The 17,207-nt window shown below is 41.6% G+C and overlaps 1 protein-coding gene across 1 annotated transcript in view; it reads right to left on the bottom strand.

Annotated features, from left to right (window-relative positions):
* Positions 1-940, bottom strand: part of LOC124613816 — a 113,502-nt gene extending 112,562 nt beyond the window's left edge. The window contains exon 1 of the mRNA XM_047142538.1: positions 840-940. Within this exon, the coding sequence (XP_046998494.1) occupies positions 840-940 (101 nt within the window). The remainder of the gene's footprint in view (positions 1-839) is intronic.
* Between the last annotated feature and the right edge of the window lie 16,267 nt (positions 941-17,207).

The following is a 17,207-nucleotide window of genomic DNA, read 5'->3' as shown; positions in this document are numbered from 1 at the left end:
CTACTTCGGTTGCAATCGGCAGACCCCGATACTGTGCAGTTAATTTCGGACCACAGCTCCTCCCTCCAACCGGTACGCTCTACTTTCCCTGGCATATCCGACTTAGTGTGGTGTGAAGAATCGACTGGTATGTTGCGGCCATTCATTCCTAAGCCCCTTCAACGCCAGGTCTTTGACAAATTACACACATTAGCACACCCCGGTGTCAAAGGTTCCACCCGTCTGGTAGCTGAACGGTTTGTCTGGAGAGACATGCGCTGTGACTGTCAGTCTTGGGCTAGGGCCTGCATGTTGTGTCAACAGAACAAAGTTTCCAGGCACACTTCCCCACCCCTTGGCTGTTTTGCCCAACCGCCAGGCCGGTTTCACCATGTTCATGTCGACCTCATAGGCCCTTTGCCCCCCTCCGAGGGTTTCCGTTAGTTGTTTACAGCTATTGACAGGATGACCCGGTGGGCTGAGGCTGTACCTATTCCGAACATTACCTCTGAGACAGTAAGTTGAGCATTCTTTGATTTGTGGATCTCTAGATTTGGCTCACCTGTTTACCTCACCACTGACCAGGGGCGACAATTCGAGTCTTCATTTTTCTCTGACTTATGTAAAATGTGTGGTATTGTCAAAATTCATACTTCTGCATACCACCCCCAAAGCAACGGGCTTGTCAAGCAATGGCATCACACCTTAAAGTCTGCCTTGCGTTGCCATGACTTACTATGGACAGAGGCACTGCCCTTCGTGCTTCTTGGCCTTCGTGCAACTTTCAAGGAAGACCTCAAGGGTTCCATAGCCGAGTTTGTGTATGGCCAACCTCTGGTTTTGCCTGGAGAATTACTCACTCCCACCCCACTTCCACAGCCCTCTGAACTCCCTTCACTTCTCGAGCGGGTGTGCTTGCACTGAAGCAAAATTCAGCCGCCACCTCCGGCTGCTCATACATCTCCGTGCGTGTACGTACCGCGAACGTTAGACTCTTGTGAGTATGCTTCAGTCGCCTTACACAGGTCCTTAAAAGGTCGTCAAATGCTCTGAGAATAACATGGATATCCTCATAAAAGACTCTGTAACCACAGTCTCACTCAACCGAGTGAAACCAGCTTTCATTGAGTTTCAGGTTAATCTCCCTGATTCTGCCCCTATTTCTCCCACTCCTGCTTCTAGTGGCCATCCATCTTCCCATACCATGCATTCGAGTATTGATTCTCCACAACGTGTTTCTCTGCCGAGCACTGCTCCATCTCCGCATTCATCTAATTCGAGTGGCCAATCTTTTTGGGGTTTCACTCCTCACAGCCCTTGCAGTCGAACTGCCAACCACTTGGATCTACCATTGTGTTACCTTCTTAATGTGACAGCTCTTTGTCACGCCGTTCAATCCACACTGGCTCCTTGCTGCCTTCGGTCACACTCCCTCGTCTGTCAGTTGATCGCCCGAGGTTGTCGCCTGTGCAGTCCAGTGCACCTGCCACCCCCTCTTAGCAAATGCTTCCCACTGCCATGGCTTTCCCACACCTCCCTGCCTCCCTACCATTGCTCGTACAGGTGCCACCCAAGAATTCACAACACATATACACCCTCATGACATACATAAATTATCTGTTGTCTTAGATGGCGATACAGTGTATGTGGTACTCGTGTGTGACAAAGTTGAGGGAGGAAGTGCAGAATCTCATGTGGTGCGCCGATTTAAATTGAGCAGAAGTGCTGCGTGTGGCAATTTATGTGCCTTTGTTAGGCCTTCTGGCAAGATGATCCTCCACCTGCCTGCTGACGAAGTGCTACACCTCCACTCCAGGACGGGACGTCGTCTTCAGCCGCCAACGTCGCTTCCTGACTTCGCCGTCGACGTACCGGGTTTCACCCCCCGGTCCCCTACCAGTCGACTGCTTCCGCCTGACGCAGAAGAACTGTACATTACCTTCCAACTTCTCAGCCCCCCCCCTGCCCCCATTCACAGGGACATACTCCATACTGTGTGTGTGGGGCAGGTGGGGGGGGGGGGGGGGGGCTATGTGGCGTAGAGCGCCATGAATATCGATATTTGTTCAGTGCGTAAGTGTGCTATCTTTGAGGAGAGGGCTTTGGACAGGATGTTGGACACTAATAGCAGTTAGCCTCCAGACTTGTATCTGTGTAGAAGCGAAGTGTTAATAAATCCGTATCTGAGAGAATTCTAGTTGTTTACCTACAACTATACCTTATTCCATCATATCTAAATAAATGGGACAAATCACAACTCAGCCAGAAAATCAAATCCTCAGTGAAAAGTGTTTTACGACAGTCAGAAATGTGACAAAATTTCACGGCCAACTGCAAAGGAGATGTGCAAAATACCTTCCCTACAAATAAATCCTGCTACAGCAGTGCTAGAACAAAAAGAAATGATTATAGTGGGAAGTGTTGAGAAAGAAATTATAAGAACAGTGGTATCAGGTAAAACAACACAGTGAGGACCAGAGAACAGAAACAGCAACAGTGACAACATATTCAGTTACAGAAACAACTACATCAGACACAACTGTAAAAATAGCCGCAAGGACACAACCTGCTAGAGCAAGACAACCACCATCAAGAAGTGAGGATTTTAACTGGCCACAGATGAAGACAGCACCTCCATAGTTCATCCCAGAAGTGGTCTTCAGATTAAAACAAAACAAAGGCAGAGACAAATAATGGTAAGTGATGAATCACATATGCCAAGCAGAAACCCCAAGTTTATAATTGTCCATCAAAATGTGCAGTCATTGTGAAATAAGGTTAATGAGCTAAAAGTATTACTGTCAGATCAATTAAAAGAAGTGTCTGTAATGTGTTTTAGTGAACACTGACTAACTGATGAGATGTTAGCAATCACAAGTATTCAGGGTTATGTTATAACATCTTGTTTCTGTAGAAAAATATCTACACATGGAGGAACATGTAGTATCAGCTATTGCTGACTAAAATCCCTTGAAAAGTTAGGAAAAGAAGGTAATTTTGAAATTTCTTCTGTAGAACTAACCTCAATAAAAACAATCATCATTAGCCTGTACAGAAGTCCAAACTCAAACATAAAAATATTCTTTAACCAACTTGAAGGTAGTCTTGACAGTATCAGGGACCTAAACAAAACATTTTATAATATGTGGAGACTTTAACATTGACTTTCAAAAGACAGAGATAATCTTATGGCTATTTGTGCAACATACAACCTGCTCCCAATTATAAATTCCCCTACCAGAGTTACAAGTGTATCCAGCACCACTATTGATATGGTACTGATACACAAGGAAAGCCATGAATATGCACCTAGAAACTTCAACACAGGTTTCAGTGACCACTACGCACAGCTTCTTGAAATATCTTCAGTGCCAAACTTAATAAAACAAACAGATTCAATAAAAATAGGAGGAACCTTCAGCCATCAAAACATTGAATACTTCAGGAATTTATAACAGAAGGAAAGATGGACTGAAATGTACAGATACGAAAACACAGATGAGAAGTTCAACATATTTATTTATATATTTACACACTATTTTAACAGAGCATTTCCAGTTAAAAATCAGAAAATCAAGTGTAGTAGGCTTAGCAGAAAAAATTGCTGGTTGACAACAGGTATAAAAATGTCATGTGCTGAGAAACAAAGATTATATGAGATCTCCAAGTCTTCCAAGGTATCCCATGAATTCCTTGCAAATTTCAAGAATTATGAAATGATACTTAAACAAGTGATCAAAGAAGCTAAGGTAATGGCAAATGACTGCTATATAAATAACTTCAATAACAAAATGAAAGCTGTGTGGAGTATAGTGAAACTACAAACTGACAATGTTCCTCCTCAAAATTCCAATATTAAACTGAATTGTAATGGCAAAGAAATTAACAGTGCTAAAGAAACAGAAAATGTGTTCAATGGTTATTTTAGCAAAACAACTGAGCAACTAATTGCTGAAATCAAACCTTGCAATACAAACTGCCCAGTATCATTTGTAAATACAAACATAAATCCTACTTCATTGTTCCTCTTTCCCAGAAAGAAGTCCTGTCAGTTATCAGAACTTTAAAAGTGAATCATTCCATTGGAATACATGGCATCCCAGACAGCCTTATTAAAAAATGTAGATCTCATTACTGGACCATTAGCTCACCTTTATAATAGTTCTTTTCAATCCAAAATTTTCCCATCATGCATAAAAAACTGCTAAGCTCAAACTACTGTTCTAAAAAGATAAAAAGGATGAAGTGCCTAACTACAGGCCCATTGCTCTACTATCTATATTCTCAAAAATCATAGAAAAAAATTTTCAAGGAAGAGTAGTAGATTTTCTCGAAGAGCACAAAATACTATCCACAGCACAACATGGTTTCAATAAAAGCCGATCAACTGAAACAGCAATTTTTGAACTATTAACTGAAGTACTTTAGAAACTAGATAATGGCAAAAATGCCACTGGAATATGATTAGATCTCTCTAAGGCTTTTTATGTCATAGAGCACACAATACTATTGCCTAAGCTTGACAACATGGGGATCAGAAGAACATCTAACAACTGGATAAAGTCATACCTAAGCAGTCGAAAACAAGTGGTTGCAACATCAAAATTTTGTCAGACTCATATAACACTATTCAAACTATGAAACCATTAAATATGGAGTGCCAAAAGGTTCAGTTCCTGGAGCTCTTCTATTTCTGTTATATGTGAATGACCTAAACAAATTCTGCAAGAACATCATCCAGTTTGCTGATGATGCAAGTGTGCTAGTGAGTGGGAAACAAATGGAAACGCTTCAGAAGTCTACAACAGAGACACTGAATAATATTGAAAACCGGTTCAGTCACAACAAATTGGTAATAAATGCAAGTAAGACAGTGGCACTAAATTTCTATAATGTCAAAAAATGTGAGAAAACCGCTCAGATTCAGATAACTGACAAAGGCCTTCAGAATGTAGACAACATTAAGTTCTTGGGAGTATGGCTCCAAGATAATCTAAAAGGGGGGACATATATTGAAAAAGTCTGTAAGAATCAAGCATCATGCTACTTAATGAGAATGTTAGAGGGATGCTGCAACAAAGATTCTCTGAAAATTGTGTGTTATGCCTATATATAATCATAACTGAAATATGGAATTATTTTCTAGGGTAACTCTTCTCTTAGTCACATGCTGTTTAGGCTACAAAAAAGAATTATAAGAATAATGGAAGGTGTAAAATGGAACAAAACTTGTAGACCACTCTTTAAAAAGCCAGAAATCCTTTCACTTCTATGTATATATGTGTATGAGATAACAGTGTTTGTGAAAAAAATATTCAATGGGAAATCATTCTCTCTTCCAGAAAAATAAAAATATCCATTCCTACACCACTAGGCAAAAAAGAAACTTTCATTTAGATCCCAGCAACACCACCCTCAATAAAAAAGGAACCCTATACTATGGGAAAGTTACTTATAATAAACTTCCCCCACAAATTAAATCAATAAAGGACGTGAAAATTTCAAGTCAATTGTTATTGCCCATTTGAGTCGTCACTACTTCCATAGCCTCCATGAGTTCCTTCAGGAACTTCACTAACAATTTGTGTCTTTGCCTTTGTGATGTATCATATAAATATTACTAGACCTTTAATGATTTACCATGTAAATGTTACTATAATACAAATATTACTCTGCAAGTATGGTACATCCTCTTTCTGCTTTGAAATATCTACTCTTTATTTTTGTACAATACAGGGTTATTACAAATGATTGAAGCGATTTCACAGCTCTACAATACCTTTATTATTTGAGATATTTTCACAATGCTTTGCACACACATACAAAAACTCAAAAAGTTTTTTTAGGCATTCACAAATGTTCAATATGTGCCCCTTTAGTAATTCGGCAGACATCAAGCCAATAATCAAGTTCCTCCCACACTCGGCGCAGCATGTCCCCATCAATGAGTTCGAAAGCATCGTTGATGCGAGCTCGCAGTTATGGCACATTTCTTGATAGAGGTGGTTTAAACACTGAATCTTTCACATAACCCCACAGAAAGAAATTGCATGGGGTTAAGTCGGGAGAGCGTGGAGGCCATGGCATGAATTGCTGATCATGATCTCCACCACGACCGATCCATCGGTTTTCCAATCTCCTGTTTAAGAAATGCCGAACATCATGATGCAAGTGCGGTGGAGCACCATCCTGTTGAAAGATGAAGTCGGCGCTGTCGGTCTCCAGTTGTGGCATGAGCCAATTTTCCAGCATGTCCAGATACACGTGTCCTGTAACGTTTTTCTCGCAGAAGAAAAAGGGGCCGTAAACTTTAAACCGTGAGATTGCACAAAACACGTTAACTTTTGGTGAATTGCGAATTTGCTGCACGAATGCGTGAGGATTCTCTACTGCCCAGATTCGCACATTGTGTCTGTTCATTTCACCATTAAGAAAAAATGTTGCTTCATCACTGAAAACAAGTTTCGCACTGAACGCATCCTCTTCCATGAGCTGTTGCAACCGCGCCGAAAATTCAAAGCATTTGACTTTGTCATCGGGTGTCAGGGCTTGTAGCAATTGTAAATGGTAAGGCTTCTGCTTTAGCCTTTTCCATAAGATTTTCCAAACCATCGGCTGTGGTACGTTTAGCTCCCTGCTTGCTTTATTCGTCGACTTCCGCGGGCTACGCGTGAAACTTGCCCGCACGCGTTCAACAGTTTCTTCACTCACTGCAGGCCGACCCGTTGATTTCCCCTTACAGAGGCATTCAGAAGCTTTAAACTGAGCATACCATCGCCGAATGGAGTTAGCGGTTGATGGATCTTTGTTGAACTTCGTCCTGAAGTGTCGTTGCACTGTTATGACTGACTGATGTGAGTGCATTTCAAGCACGGCATACGCTTTCTCGGCTCCTGTTGCCATTTTGTCTCACTGCGCTCTCGAGCGCTCTGGCGGCAGAAACCTAAAGTGCGGCTTCAGCCGAACAAAACTTTATGAATTTTTCTACGTATCTGTAGTGTGTCGTGACCATATGTCAATGAATGGAGCTACAGTGAATTTATGAAATCGCTTCAATCATTTGTAATAGCCCTGTATTTGCACTGTATATTGTAACTCAGTGATCATTTAATGTAGAAATAACGAAATTAATGCTGATTTCACAGTATATTTTGTTATAGATTGACTTGGTCTACATGAGAATGTACTATTTGTGCACTATATGATTACCAGGATGAATAAAACTCTACTCAACTCTATTCTACTGATCCACAAAATAACTATCTAATTTCATTAATACCCACCTGTTGTAGAATCCTAGAACACATTCTGAGTTAAAAATAAAAAGGTATCACAAACAGAATGAACTTCTCCATGCCAACCAGCATATATTCTGAAAACATTTGCAGCACACAACTCAACTAATGCTTTCTTACGTGATATTTTGAAAGCTGTGGATCAAGGTAATCTGATTTTTGTTACAGAGGTAAGATTTCATCCATACAAGAGGAATAACATTAATGCAACAACACTTTAGTTTGCTTAGTAGTATTTTGTGATCCACACAATCAATGACTTTGGTAGTATCACAGAATATACCAACAGGACAATTTTTCTTGTTTATATCTGTTAGCACTTAATTTATGAGATCTTGTACTGCATTAAATGTGGAGAATCCCTTATGAAATCCAAACTGAGAGACAGTTAACAAATTTTGGTCAGCTAAATGAATCAGTATGCTATCATAGGTTATGTTGCAAAACACTTTAAAGCCTGGAAGAAATGATACAGGTCTATAATTAGAGGTGGTTTGCTTATCTCCAGCTTTGCAGATGTGTGTTACTACAATATATTTAAGTCTATCAGGAAATATGCCACAGGTTATTGGTGATTACAACAATAGCTTAAGGGTAATCCTATCAGGTCAACACAATGTTTTAATATTTTACTACAAACACCGTCACAGGCAGCAGAAGTACTCTTTAGTGACCCCACGAATTCCATAATCTCCTTATGGATCATATGTTTGAAACTAATGTCAGATGGTGGTCTGCACAAGTAAATCTATCACATTTGTATTTGGTTGTTTTTTTACTGGATGCAGTGTTTACATCCACTATGTGACAGTAAGCACTGAATTAGATGGCTAACAATTTGAAGATGTCACCATTTCTGCTCAATTTCATTTGAATGACTAGTTTTGTTTGTTTCTTGTTTGATAATGTTTCAAGTAGTTTTTGCCTTATTCTTAGACTGTTTCATTTCTCCAACATAGTACACAAATTTCACATTTGTTATGGGAGAATGGAGGACTCTGCAATACTGGTGGTAACAGGGTTCCAAATCTTGACTACTGGTTGTTTCCTGAGTTATATACAACATTCTCTTCCTAGTGCAAGATACTTTAATCCCAAGGGTTATCCATCCTTTTCCTTGCTTTTGTTTAATTGCGTTTTATAGGAAAACAAGTCTCAAAGTGCTGTAGAAATATCTGTTAGAAAGAGTTAAAATTTACATTAACACTGTTTCTTCATAAATTTATCCCCAGCATTCTTCCCATTATTTGTCTCTAAATGCTATGATTGAATCTCTAGGTATATCAGCCTCAATCATGTTGGGAACCTCTCTGATGAGGCAGTGAGGAAGGTCTTTGACAAATAGTGGAGGGCAGTGTTAGCAGATGATGCTTGTGTATGGAAGTGTAACCAATAGTTCGTGTAATAAAGTGTGTACTGCATAATGCACCATGTATTATTGGTGGTGTCCTATCAGCCTGTAGTCCAATATTATTGCCACATTGGTGACAACACATCTACCAAAGAACGCACATTCATTTGGCATTCACAAAAATCCAGCATGGGTTATGATTTTGCAACAGTGTGGCTGCCCACATCAGTTCATCCTCCACACCAACTTCTGTGGACAACAGCTCAAGAACTGCAGTGCAAGATGTGCAATGTGCTAATCATGTGATTAAATCTGATAGCAGTGTTCAAGTGTGATATTTCTGTGGGTAAAACTAACAATGCCACACTTCAACAATTTCTGCCTGCTCTGAAGTTATAATTAGACTTTGAAGAACAATACTGCATCTGGCGCTGGCTCAGTTCAGCAAGGGTAATAAACTATGTACGATACTGTGTTCATGTCTTCTGCTTCATCTGGCCATGAACTGGATCTGGGCAACCACAATCGGCTGTGTGCTATGTGGATCCAGAAGTTATGTCACATAATCATGTGACTATTCATCTGATTTTCTTCTTGCAACCATCAGGCTCACATTTATAACTACTGCCATTTGATGCCACTCAGCCAGCCTTATGGTTTGTGACTGCAAAATGTATTGTTGAGACTTTCAAAATTTCCAGTGATATCAACAAGTATGTGCATGTAATCTGCCCTTTAGCAGCGTGGGCTGAACTTATTACTGATGTTATCCTGGCCTTACCATATTAGAATAAGTAAAGTGCAGTGAAAGCCCCCCTGTTACAGAGACTTTCACACTCTCTCAGTGACGTAACTACAGAACTGCAACTGGTTGAAAAACACTTTCAGGCACTGAGTGTCAATAAACAGGGACAGCAGTCATTCCTCCAACCTAAACCCCGCCCCCTGTGGCCAGCCGTGACTCACATGGCATGCTCTCCCCACACCAGATGTCACTGCTCTGCTTCACAGCAGTCTTCCCCAGGCCAGCACAGCATTGTACACATCATCTGTAAACTGTGTCATCAATGCAGCATGTGCAATTTGGACAAAGACAATGCTTTGTATCATGACCAATAATGGTCCACCAGTTCACCAGAAACCTCAGCACTTGTGGCCCCTAGACTTACTGACAGCCCTTACATTAACGGGTGCCCAAAAAAGATGGTTCTGTGAGACTATGCAATGACTGTTGGTTACTGAAATCTAGGACTGTACACAATAGTTGTCCCACACCTAATATCAGGGACTTCACCAACTTACTTGCTGATGTACAGTGTTTAGTATCACTGACTGCACACAAGCAAAAGTAAAAAATACTGCTGCATCCAAATGGTATACAGAAAACAGCAGTATCTACACTGTTCTGCCTTTTGACTATCTCTACATGCCTTACTATCTTAAGAATGCTGCTCAGAGTAGACAGTAGTTTACTGATGGCCTTCATTTCTATTTTCCCTTTAGTTATACATATATGGATGACGTCTCATTTTCTCCAAAAATTATGAAAAACGTTCAAGGCATCTAGAACTATTTTTGGCATCCTCCATTGTGGTGGTGTAGTTACTAAAGAATCAAAATCACAGTTCCTTCAACTGGAGGTCACATCACCAGGTCACGAACTCCTTGCTTCCAGCATCTAGCTGACAGAGGAGTGTATCTCTACAGGGCACACTCTTCCCCTTCTTAAAACATACCACAACCAGTGGCACTTGCTAGAGATTTCTACCATCACAACCTGGCTTGTACAGTTGAGCTACAGTCACTCAATTCTCTGGTGGGCACCAAAAAACAGGGCAAGAAGTAAATTACATTGACTACAGAGACAGTGGATGCATTTCAACATGTCAATTGCTGCTTAGCACATGCTGTCACCTTGGCATACCCCTACCTTGACACCCAGTAGACTCTCATGACTGAAGTGAGCAATTCCACTATCGGGGCAGTTCTGCAACACGTATTCGATGGTGATCTTCAGCCACTCTGGTTTTTCTCCAAGAAACTGTCACTCTCCCAAGCAAGGTGGTCTGTGTTTGACCAGGACCTGCCAAGCCAAGTAATCTGTGTTCAAATAGAAGATTCTAAAAGTCTATTCCACTGTCTGGTATTTCCATGAAGACACTGAGGGCCAATAAGTTATCATGTATACAGATAACAAGCTGATAGTTGATACCATAAGAAATCCAGCATCAGATGTCAACCCATGGTGATCCCAGTATTTGGCCCTTATCTTGCAGTATACCACAGTCATCAGACTTCTATTTGGCACAGAAATCACTGCAGATTGTCCTTCATGGGTCAGTGCCACATCTGTACAATATGAATTCGTGCACATGGTGAGGGAACAGTTGAATGGCCTGAGCATCAGAGAGCTGCACAACAACCAGATGTTGGCCTCCGCATCATGCATCATCCACTCTCCTCAACTACTGAAACATTGCTATGTGAAGTGTCGAAAGACAGACTGTCAGACTGTGCCCATTGCTGCCTCCAGCAATGCATACAGAGACATTCAACCAGCTATATAACTTAAACCACACCAGATTAAAGCCACAGTATGCCTAACACAGACAGATTTTATTGATTGGCGACTCCATGGAGTGTTCTGTGCACCACGACCAAATAGTGGATAGAATTGGAAGGAGAATCAGCATTGGTCATATTTTTTTTGTTTTATTATCCGCAAAATTGCTCTAAGCTTGTTGATACCAGTGCCTACCAATTTTAATTGTATATTACAGCACTGAGGATGGTCACTAAGTGACCGAAAATCGATTTTGCGGATAATAAAACAAAAAAAAATACGACCAATGCTGATTCTCCTTCCAATTCTACAGACAGATTTGTGGGGGGAAAGGTGAAATATGATTGCTGTCAGTGGGATCAGGCATGCATTCCCTTCTAATGAAGTAAAATCAGTTGCCACACTCTGAGCCAACTTGGCCACTTTACAATCCCAAAAGCACACTTTAACCATGTGCATCTTCACATCACTGTCTCTCTACCAGAATCAGACAGCTATCACTACATTCTTTTGGTGATTAACAGAACCACACAGAGGGTCAAAGCAGCACCTCTACCTGATGTTACAGCTATGTCTACTGTTCATGCAGTCATCCACCTATGTGTCACATGATTCAGGACACAAAAGGTTATTACCACTGATCAGGGCTGTCAGTTTGAGTCCAGCTTCTTTCAAGCCCAGTACTGCCCCTGTGTAATATCACATATGCACATGGACACCTATGACTCAAAAAGTATTGGGCTTGCGGAGAGGTGGCACAGGAGTATGAAAGCAGCCTTGATGTGCCACATGAGTACTGGACCAAAGTTCTTCTGTGGGTTCTACTTGGTGTAAGTATGGCATACAAAGACAACCTGCAAGCATCACTGGCAGAGGCACAATATGGCTAACATTCATCATTTTCATCGGGTACACCAGCATTTTCACATATTTCACACCCCACTGCAAACACCACATTCAACAATGATGGTCTTTCTGCACAAGGATCTGTGACAGAGCAATTACATCATGTTGGCCGTACGAGCCACCTTGCAGCCTCTGTACTCAGGGCCACACAGAGTCATCAGCTGAGGACCACAGACCTTCAAAGTTCTGCTATGTGGTACATCAATGACCATTTCCACTGCCCGCCTGAAACAAATGTGGATAAAACAGGGTAACCACACCTCATCGCAGGCTGCTCTGTTCACTTTACTGGCAGTCCAGAATGACTGATGAGATCCTATCAACAAGGTTCTGCTACAGAAGCATTGAATAGTACCATGGAGGATGAAGCAACTTCCTCCCCACACACACGGCACCCACTGAGGCCGTGGAGTTATGGTATGGCAGCTGTAACCATCCTCCTACACACTTGGCCCAATACCAGCTATACAGCATTTGGACCACACTCATATTTCATTTGAGAAACAGCTCAGCCAAGTCCTGCATTCACAGCACCATGAGGTGGCTGGTCACCTGCACTTGTGCACATTGACATTCCCTGTCATAATTCACTACAGTTTTCCATGCTCCCAGCAGGAGGCTCTGAGGGATTTGGAACCTCTCTGTCACGGCAGTGAGGAAGTTCTTTGCACTAGGGCATGATGTATGCGAAACAGTACTACCCTCTAGGAAGAAACCATGCATACTGTAACTGAGGCTGCATGGTACAGTATGTATTAGACCACACTCTCTGTAACAAAGTATGATTAAATAAATGGTCTCTAGCACGGAAGCCATGTATTTACGGAAATTAGACCTTTTTTTGTTCCATATCCTCTCATCAATCAATCCCTAGAGTTTGTACGAGGTGGAAAAAATCACTCTGTATTGATTAAGAACTTCCTGTCTCTTGTGTAAGGCCCTACTATAGTTTCCTGGATGATAGCTCCACACAAGATGAACAAACATATTACTGGCAATTTTCATTAAAGTGGATGACAGCCAATGTAGCATAGAAGTCATGTTCTCATTCAGTTGAGTATAGCGATTAATTCTGGAAGACATCCCTGCAGAGGCCTCTATGACTAGCATATTTTCTTTGAAACACACTCGGCCATTGCTATATAGAATCCATATGCCAACAACTGTGTTTGACAAACACACCATAGTCTGCATTATGCCGCCACTTTCCTGTTCCTGATAACAGTGAGCAGATAACAATGTCAACAATGTAGTTATGTGCTTACACTACTAACATTGCTGAGGGTCAATACACTACAAAGACAGTATCCTCAATACAAAAAGGCATGTGAGAGATTTTGCTTTATTTCATCATTTCCATTCCCATACAGAATACTCACTTGTCCCAATGCAATATCCCCACACTTATAACAATTTAATAATTGAATGGGCCTATTAAAAATATTCCAATGACGTTGATTGGCCCATGTATGGAGCATGTTTGTAGTTATAGATAAGGCAACTCTACTCACAGGCTACACCAGTACTGTAGCTCTCTGTAAAGTGGGACTGGTGGCTTAGGTATTTACTTTTAGAATAGCCTATTGCTTTCTCTCATAATTCCTCTAAGCATCTGCTCAATTCCATCTCCCCCACCCCCTCCCTGCACGCCCCCTTCCCCTCCGCCCCCCCCCCCCCCCAAACACACTTCTACTCCTTAATGACTCACAAAAGTTGATGTTTCGATGGAGTGAAACCCCAATGATGATGGTAGATGTCAGTATGCTTTGATAGGCAAAACATCACATAAATGTAATTGTACAAATGAAGTTCTAAACTGAAACTAGAATTTTTCAAATTAGCATAGGAGTGAGTCCCGAAAACTACATGTATCACTTAACATGCTACCAATAGTTGCTGCAGATAAAGTAAGTGGGACAGAAGATAAACTTGCTATGTTCACTGCATAAGTACTAAAGGTAAGGACTAAGGAGTACCTTATCGAATACTATTGCATTACTATCATTAGAAATAAGTACTGAAATATGCTTTTGTTTAACAGGCAGTGCGCTGGCTTGCTACAGTGGACGTTGGGAAACAAGTCAAAGCCAAATTAAAATTACTGTCAGTCTGGTGTTCCAGGCAGCCTGAGTATGGGTTTCAGGCAGTTTTCGACACTTAAGTAGGCATACTTTAGACTGGTCCAGTATTTGATCTTCAGAAATGCAACAAGCAAACAGTTAAAATATAGATCAGAATCGTGAAACTAGACCTTTGCCTCCTCTAACTGAGTGAGCTTTGCCTCCTCTTACTGAGTGAGATATTGAGACAAGACTGACTGCGCACCTTCAAAATATCAGTTTGGTAAATCTCTCTCTTCCATTTTCCAAACCATGCACAAGTTTCCTGCATACCTTACTAGAGCAGCACTCCACAAAGAAAGAAGTGGTCTGCCGTGTGGGGGAGCCACACAGTCTAAGGCGCCTTGTCATATTCTGTGCAGCTCCTCCTGTCGGAGGTTCGAGTCCTCCCTCGGGCATGGGTGTGTGTGTTGTCCTTATCACAGGTTAGTTTGAGTTAGATTAAGTAGTGTGTAAGTTTAGGGACTGATGACCTCAGCAGTTTGGTCCCACTGGCTCTTACCACAAATTTCCAAAATAAGTTGTCAAGTAACCTATCCAGGAAAACTTGTGTAAAATTTGACAGTTAGCAGAGAGAGATTGACAGAACTCAAGAGTTTTAATCTTCCAAGCCATTTCATTACAGCACACATTCAACTGAAGGACTAAAGATTCATTCTGAAAGTTTGCAGTTTCAGATGAGCCAATCATGACATCTGTGCAGAGTGTTTAGCCATGGTTCATAATATGGACCATGTTAGGCAGACCTGGCTAGAAATGAGCCTAGGAGTCTCACCTGGCACATCCAAAGACACATCAGTGCACCACAGTCTCTTAGCCTGTTGACCACTGAAATCACCAGGCGTTCGGAAAGCCATGTTCACATTGACCCTCTCACAGCAGTCTGTCTGTGTTTTCATAAGAAACCTACAAAATTTATGACTGGTTGGGCAAAACACCCTTCACCTCGCCTGTTCAGCACAGATGCTGCGTTAGCCCCGTTCACCAGAGGGGTTTGAAGCAAATACAGTAGGTAAACCAATTGCGTGCTATGCTTCCTCGCCACCTGGCCTGGAGCTGTTTATTCGGGCATCAAGTAACATCCTTACTTTCAAGTACCATCAAGACGCAGGCCTCAGTCTTGTCGTCTTTGACCAAATAATTCCAGCATACCCCCCAGATTTAATTTATGGAAAAGACAGAAAACGGAACTGAAACAGTCAGATGGTGATTTAAACTTTGTTTCTCAAATGTAAATCAGGGTACCTGGATAATAATTTTAATTTCATTTCTCTCGAAAATAATTTATTCGACCACTGTTCAACAAAGCAAAGCAAGACTGTACATAATACTGGGTGGTTATAATTAAAATGCAGCTACTTGCAGCATGGGTTGTAATTATTGTATGGCAGTGGAACTTGGTAAGATATTCCAATGAATTAATGCGGAACTGATTTACACCAGAAATAAATTTGTTCAAATTTTGGCTAGCAGGTGTAGATCTGACATGGTGAACACAAGAAAGGTGTCTAGAAATGTTTACATATGTAATAGATTATGAATAGGAGGTGTGCAGAAAAAGTCAAACAAGTGAGAAAGGCATAATATTAATTTCGTTATTAACCACCATTTACACAGTCTGACAATGGCCTTGCTGCAATGGATACACCGGTTCCCGTTAGATCACCAAAGCTCTTGGATGGGTGACCATCCAGCCACCATGTGCCGGTGCCATTTTTCGGTGTGTACTCAGCCTCGATATGCCAATTGAGGAGCAATGGCTCCGGTCAACAACAACCATCATAACGGCCGGGAGAGTGGTATTCTGACCACACGCCACTCCTATCCACATCCTCATCTGAGGATGACACGGCGGCTGGATGGCACCGATGGGCTCCTTATGGCCTGTAGGCTGAGTGAGTGAGCTTACACAGTCTGTTCAATATGAGCACTGGAGACGTCTGCAAGATGCTGTACAGCACCAGATTAGTGCCTGGTGGCCAAAATTTGAACTAGCTTTTTTCCAGTGTAAAACTGTTCTGCATTAGTGTACGAGGGTCACTCTAAAAGAAATGCACACTATTTTTGTAAAAATACAGTTCTCATTCTGCATGTGTGAAAGTTTTACTGTGTGTAGATATATCCTTCCCGCTTGTTTTCAAACTTAGTTCAACCTGTTCCCGTAAGTGGCGCCGTCACAGCATGTTTTCAAGATGGCTGCTACACTTGACGTTCGTCAGAAGCAACGTGCTGTCATAGAATTCCTGTGCTGTGAAAACGAGACAGTGGGAAACATCCACAAGAGGTTGAAAAAGGTGTATGGAGATGCTGCTGTCGATTTCAGTACAGTTAGTCGGTGGGCAAGCAGGTTACGTGATGAAAGCGGCCACGGCAATATTGAGGATTGTCCTCACAGCACAGGCCTCGTACTGCACACACTCCAGACAATGTGCAGAGGGTTAACGAATTAGTGAATACTGACAGACGCATCACAGTGAACGAATTGTCACCCTACATGGGGATAGGGGAAGGATGTGTTGGCGGAATACTGAAAGTGTTGGCGTTAAAAAAGGTTTGTGCCAGGTGGGTTCCTAGGATGTTGACAGTGGCTCACAAACAAACAAGAAAAATGGTATGCAGTGAACTTTTGGAACAGCATGAGAATGGTGGAGATGAATTTATTGGAAGAATTGTAACAGGTGATGAAACATGGCTCCATCATTTTTCACCAGAGACGAAGAGGCAATCAATGGAGTGGCATCTGGCAAATTCACCCAAGAAAAAAAAAAATCAAAACCACACCTTCTGCTGGAAAAGTTATGGCTACAGTGTTTTTCGATTCCGAAGGACTCTTGCTTGTGGACATAATGCCAAGTGGAGCCACCATAAATTCTGAAGCATATGTGACGACACTGAAGAAACTTCAAGCTCGACTGAGTCATGTTCGACTACATCGGCAAAAGCAGGATGTTTTGGCTGTTGCACAACAATGCACGGCCACATGTCAGTCAAAA

This window comes from Schistocerca americana, chromosome 4, assembly GCF_021461395.2.
Source record: "Schistocerca americana isolate TAMUIC-IGC-003095 chromosome 4, iqSchAmer2.1, whole genome shotgun sequence".
Lineage (NCBI taxonomy): Eukaryota > Metazoa > Arthropoda > Insecta > Orthoptera > Acrididae > Schistocerca > Schistocerca americana.
The sequence above is the reverse complement of the archived record's forward strand: the minus strand, read 5'-3'. Positions and strand labels throughout refer to the sequence as shown.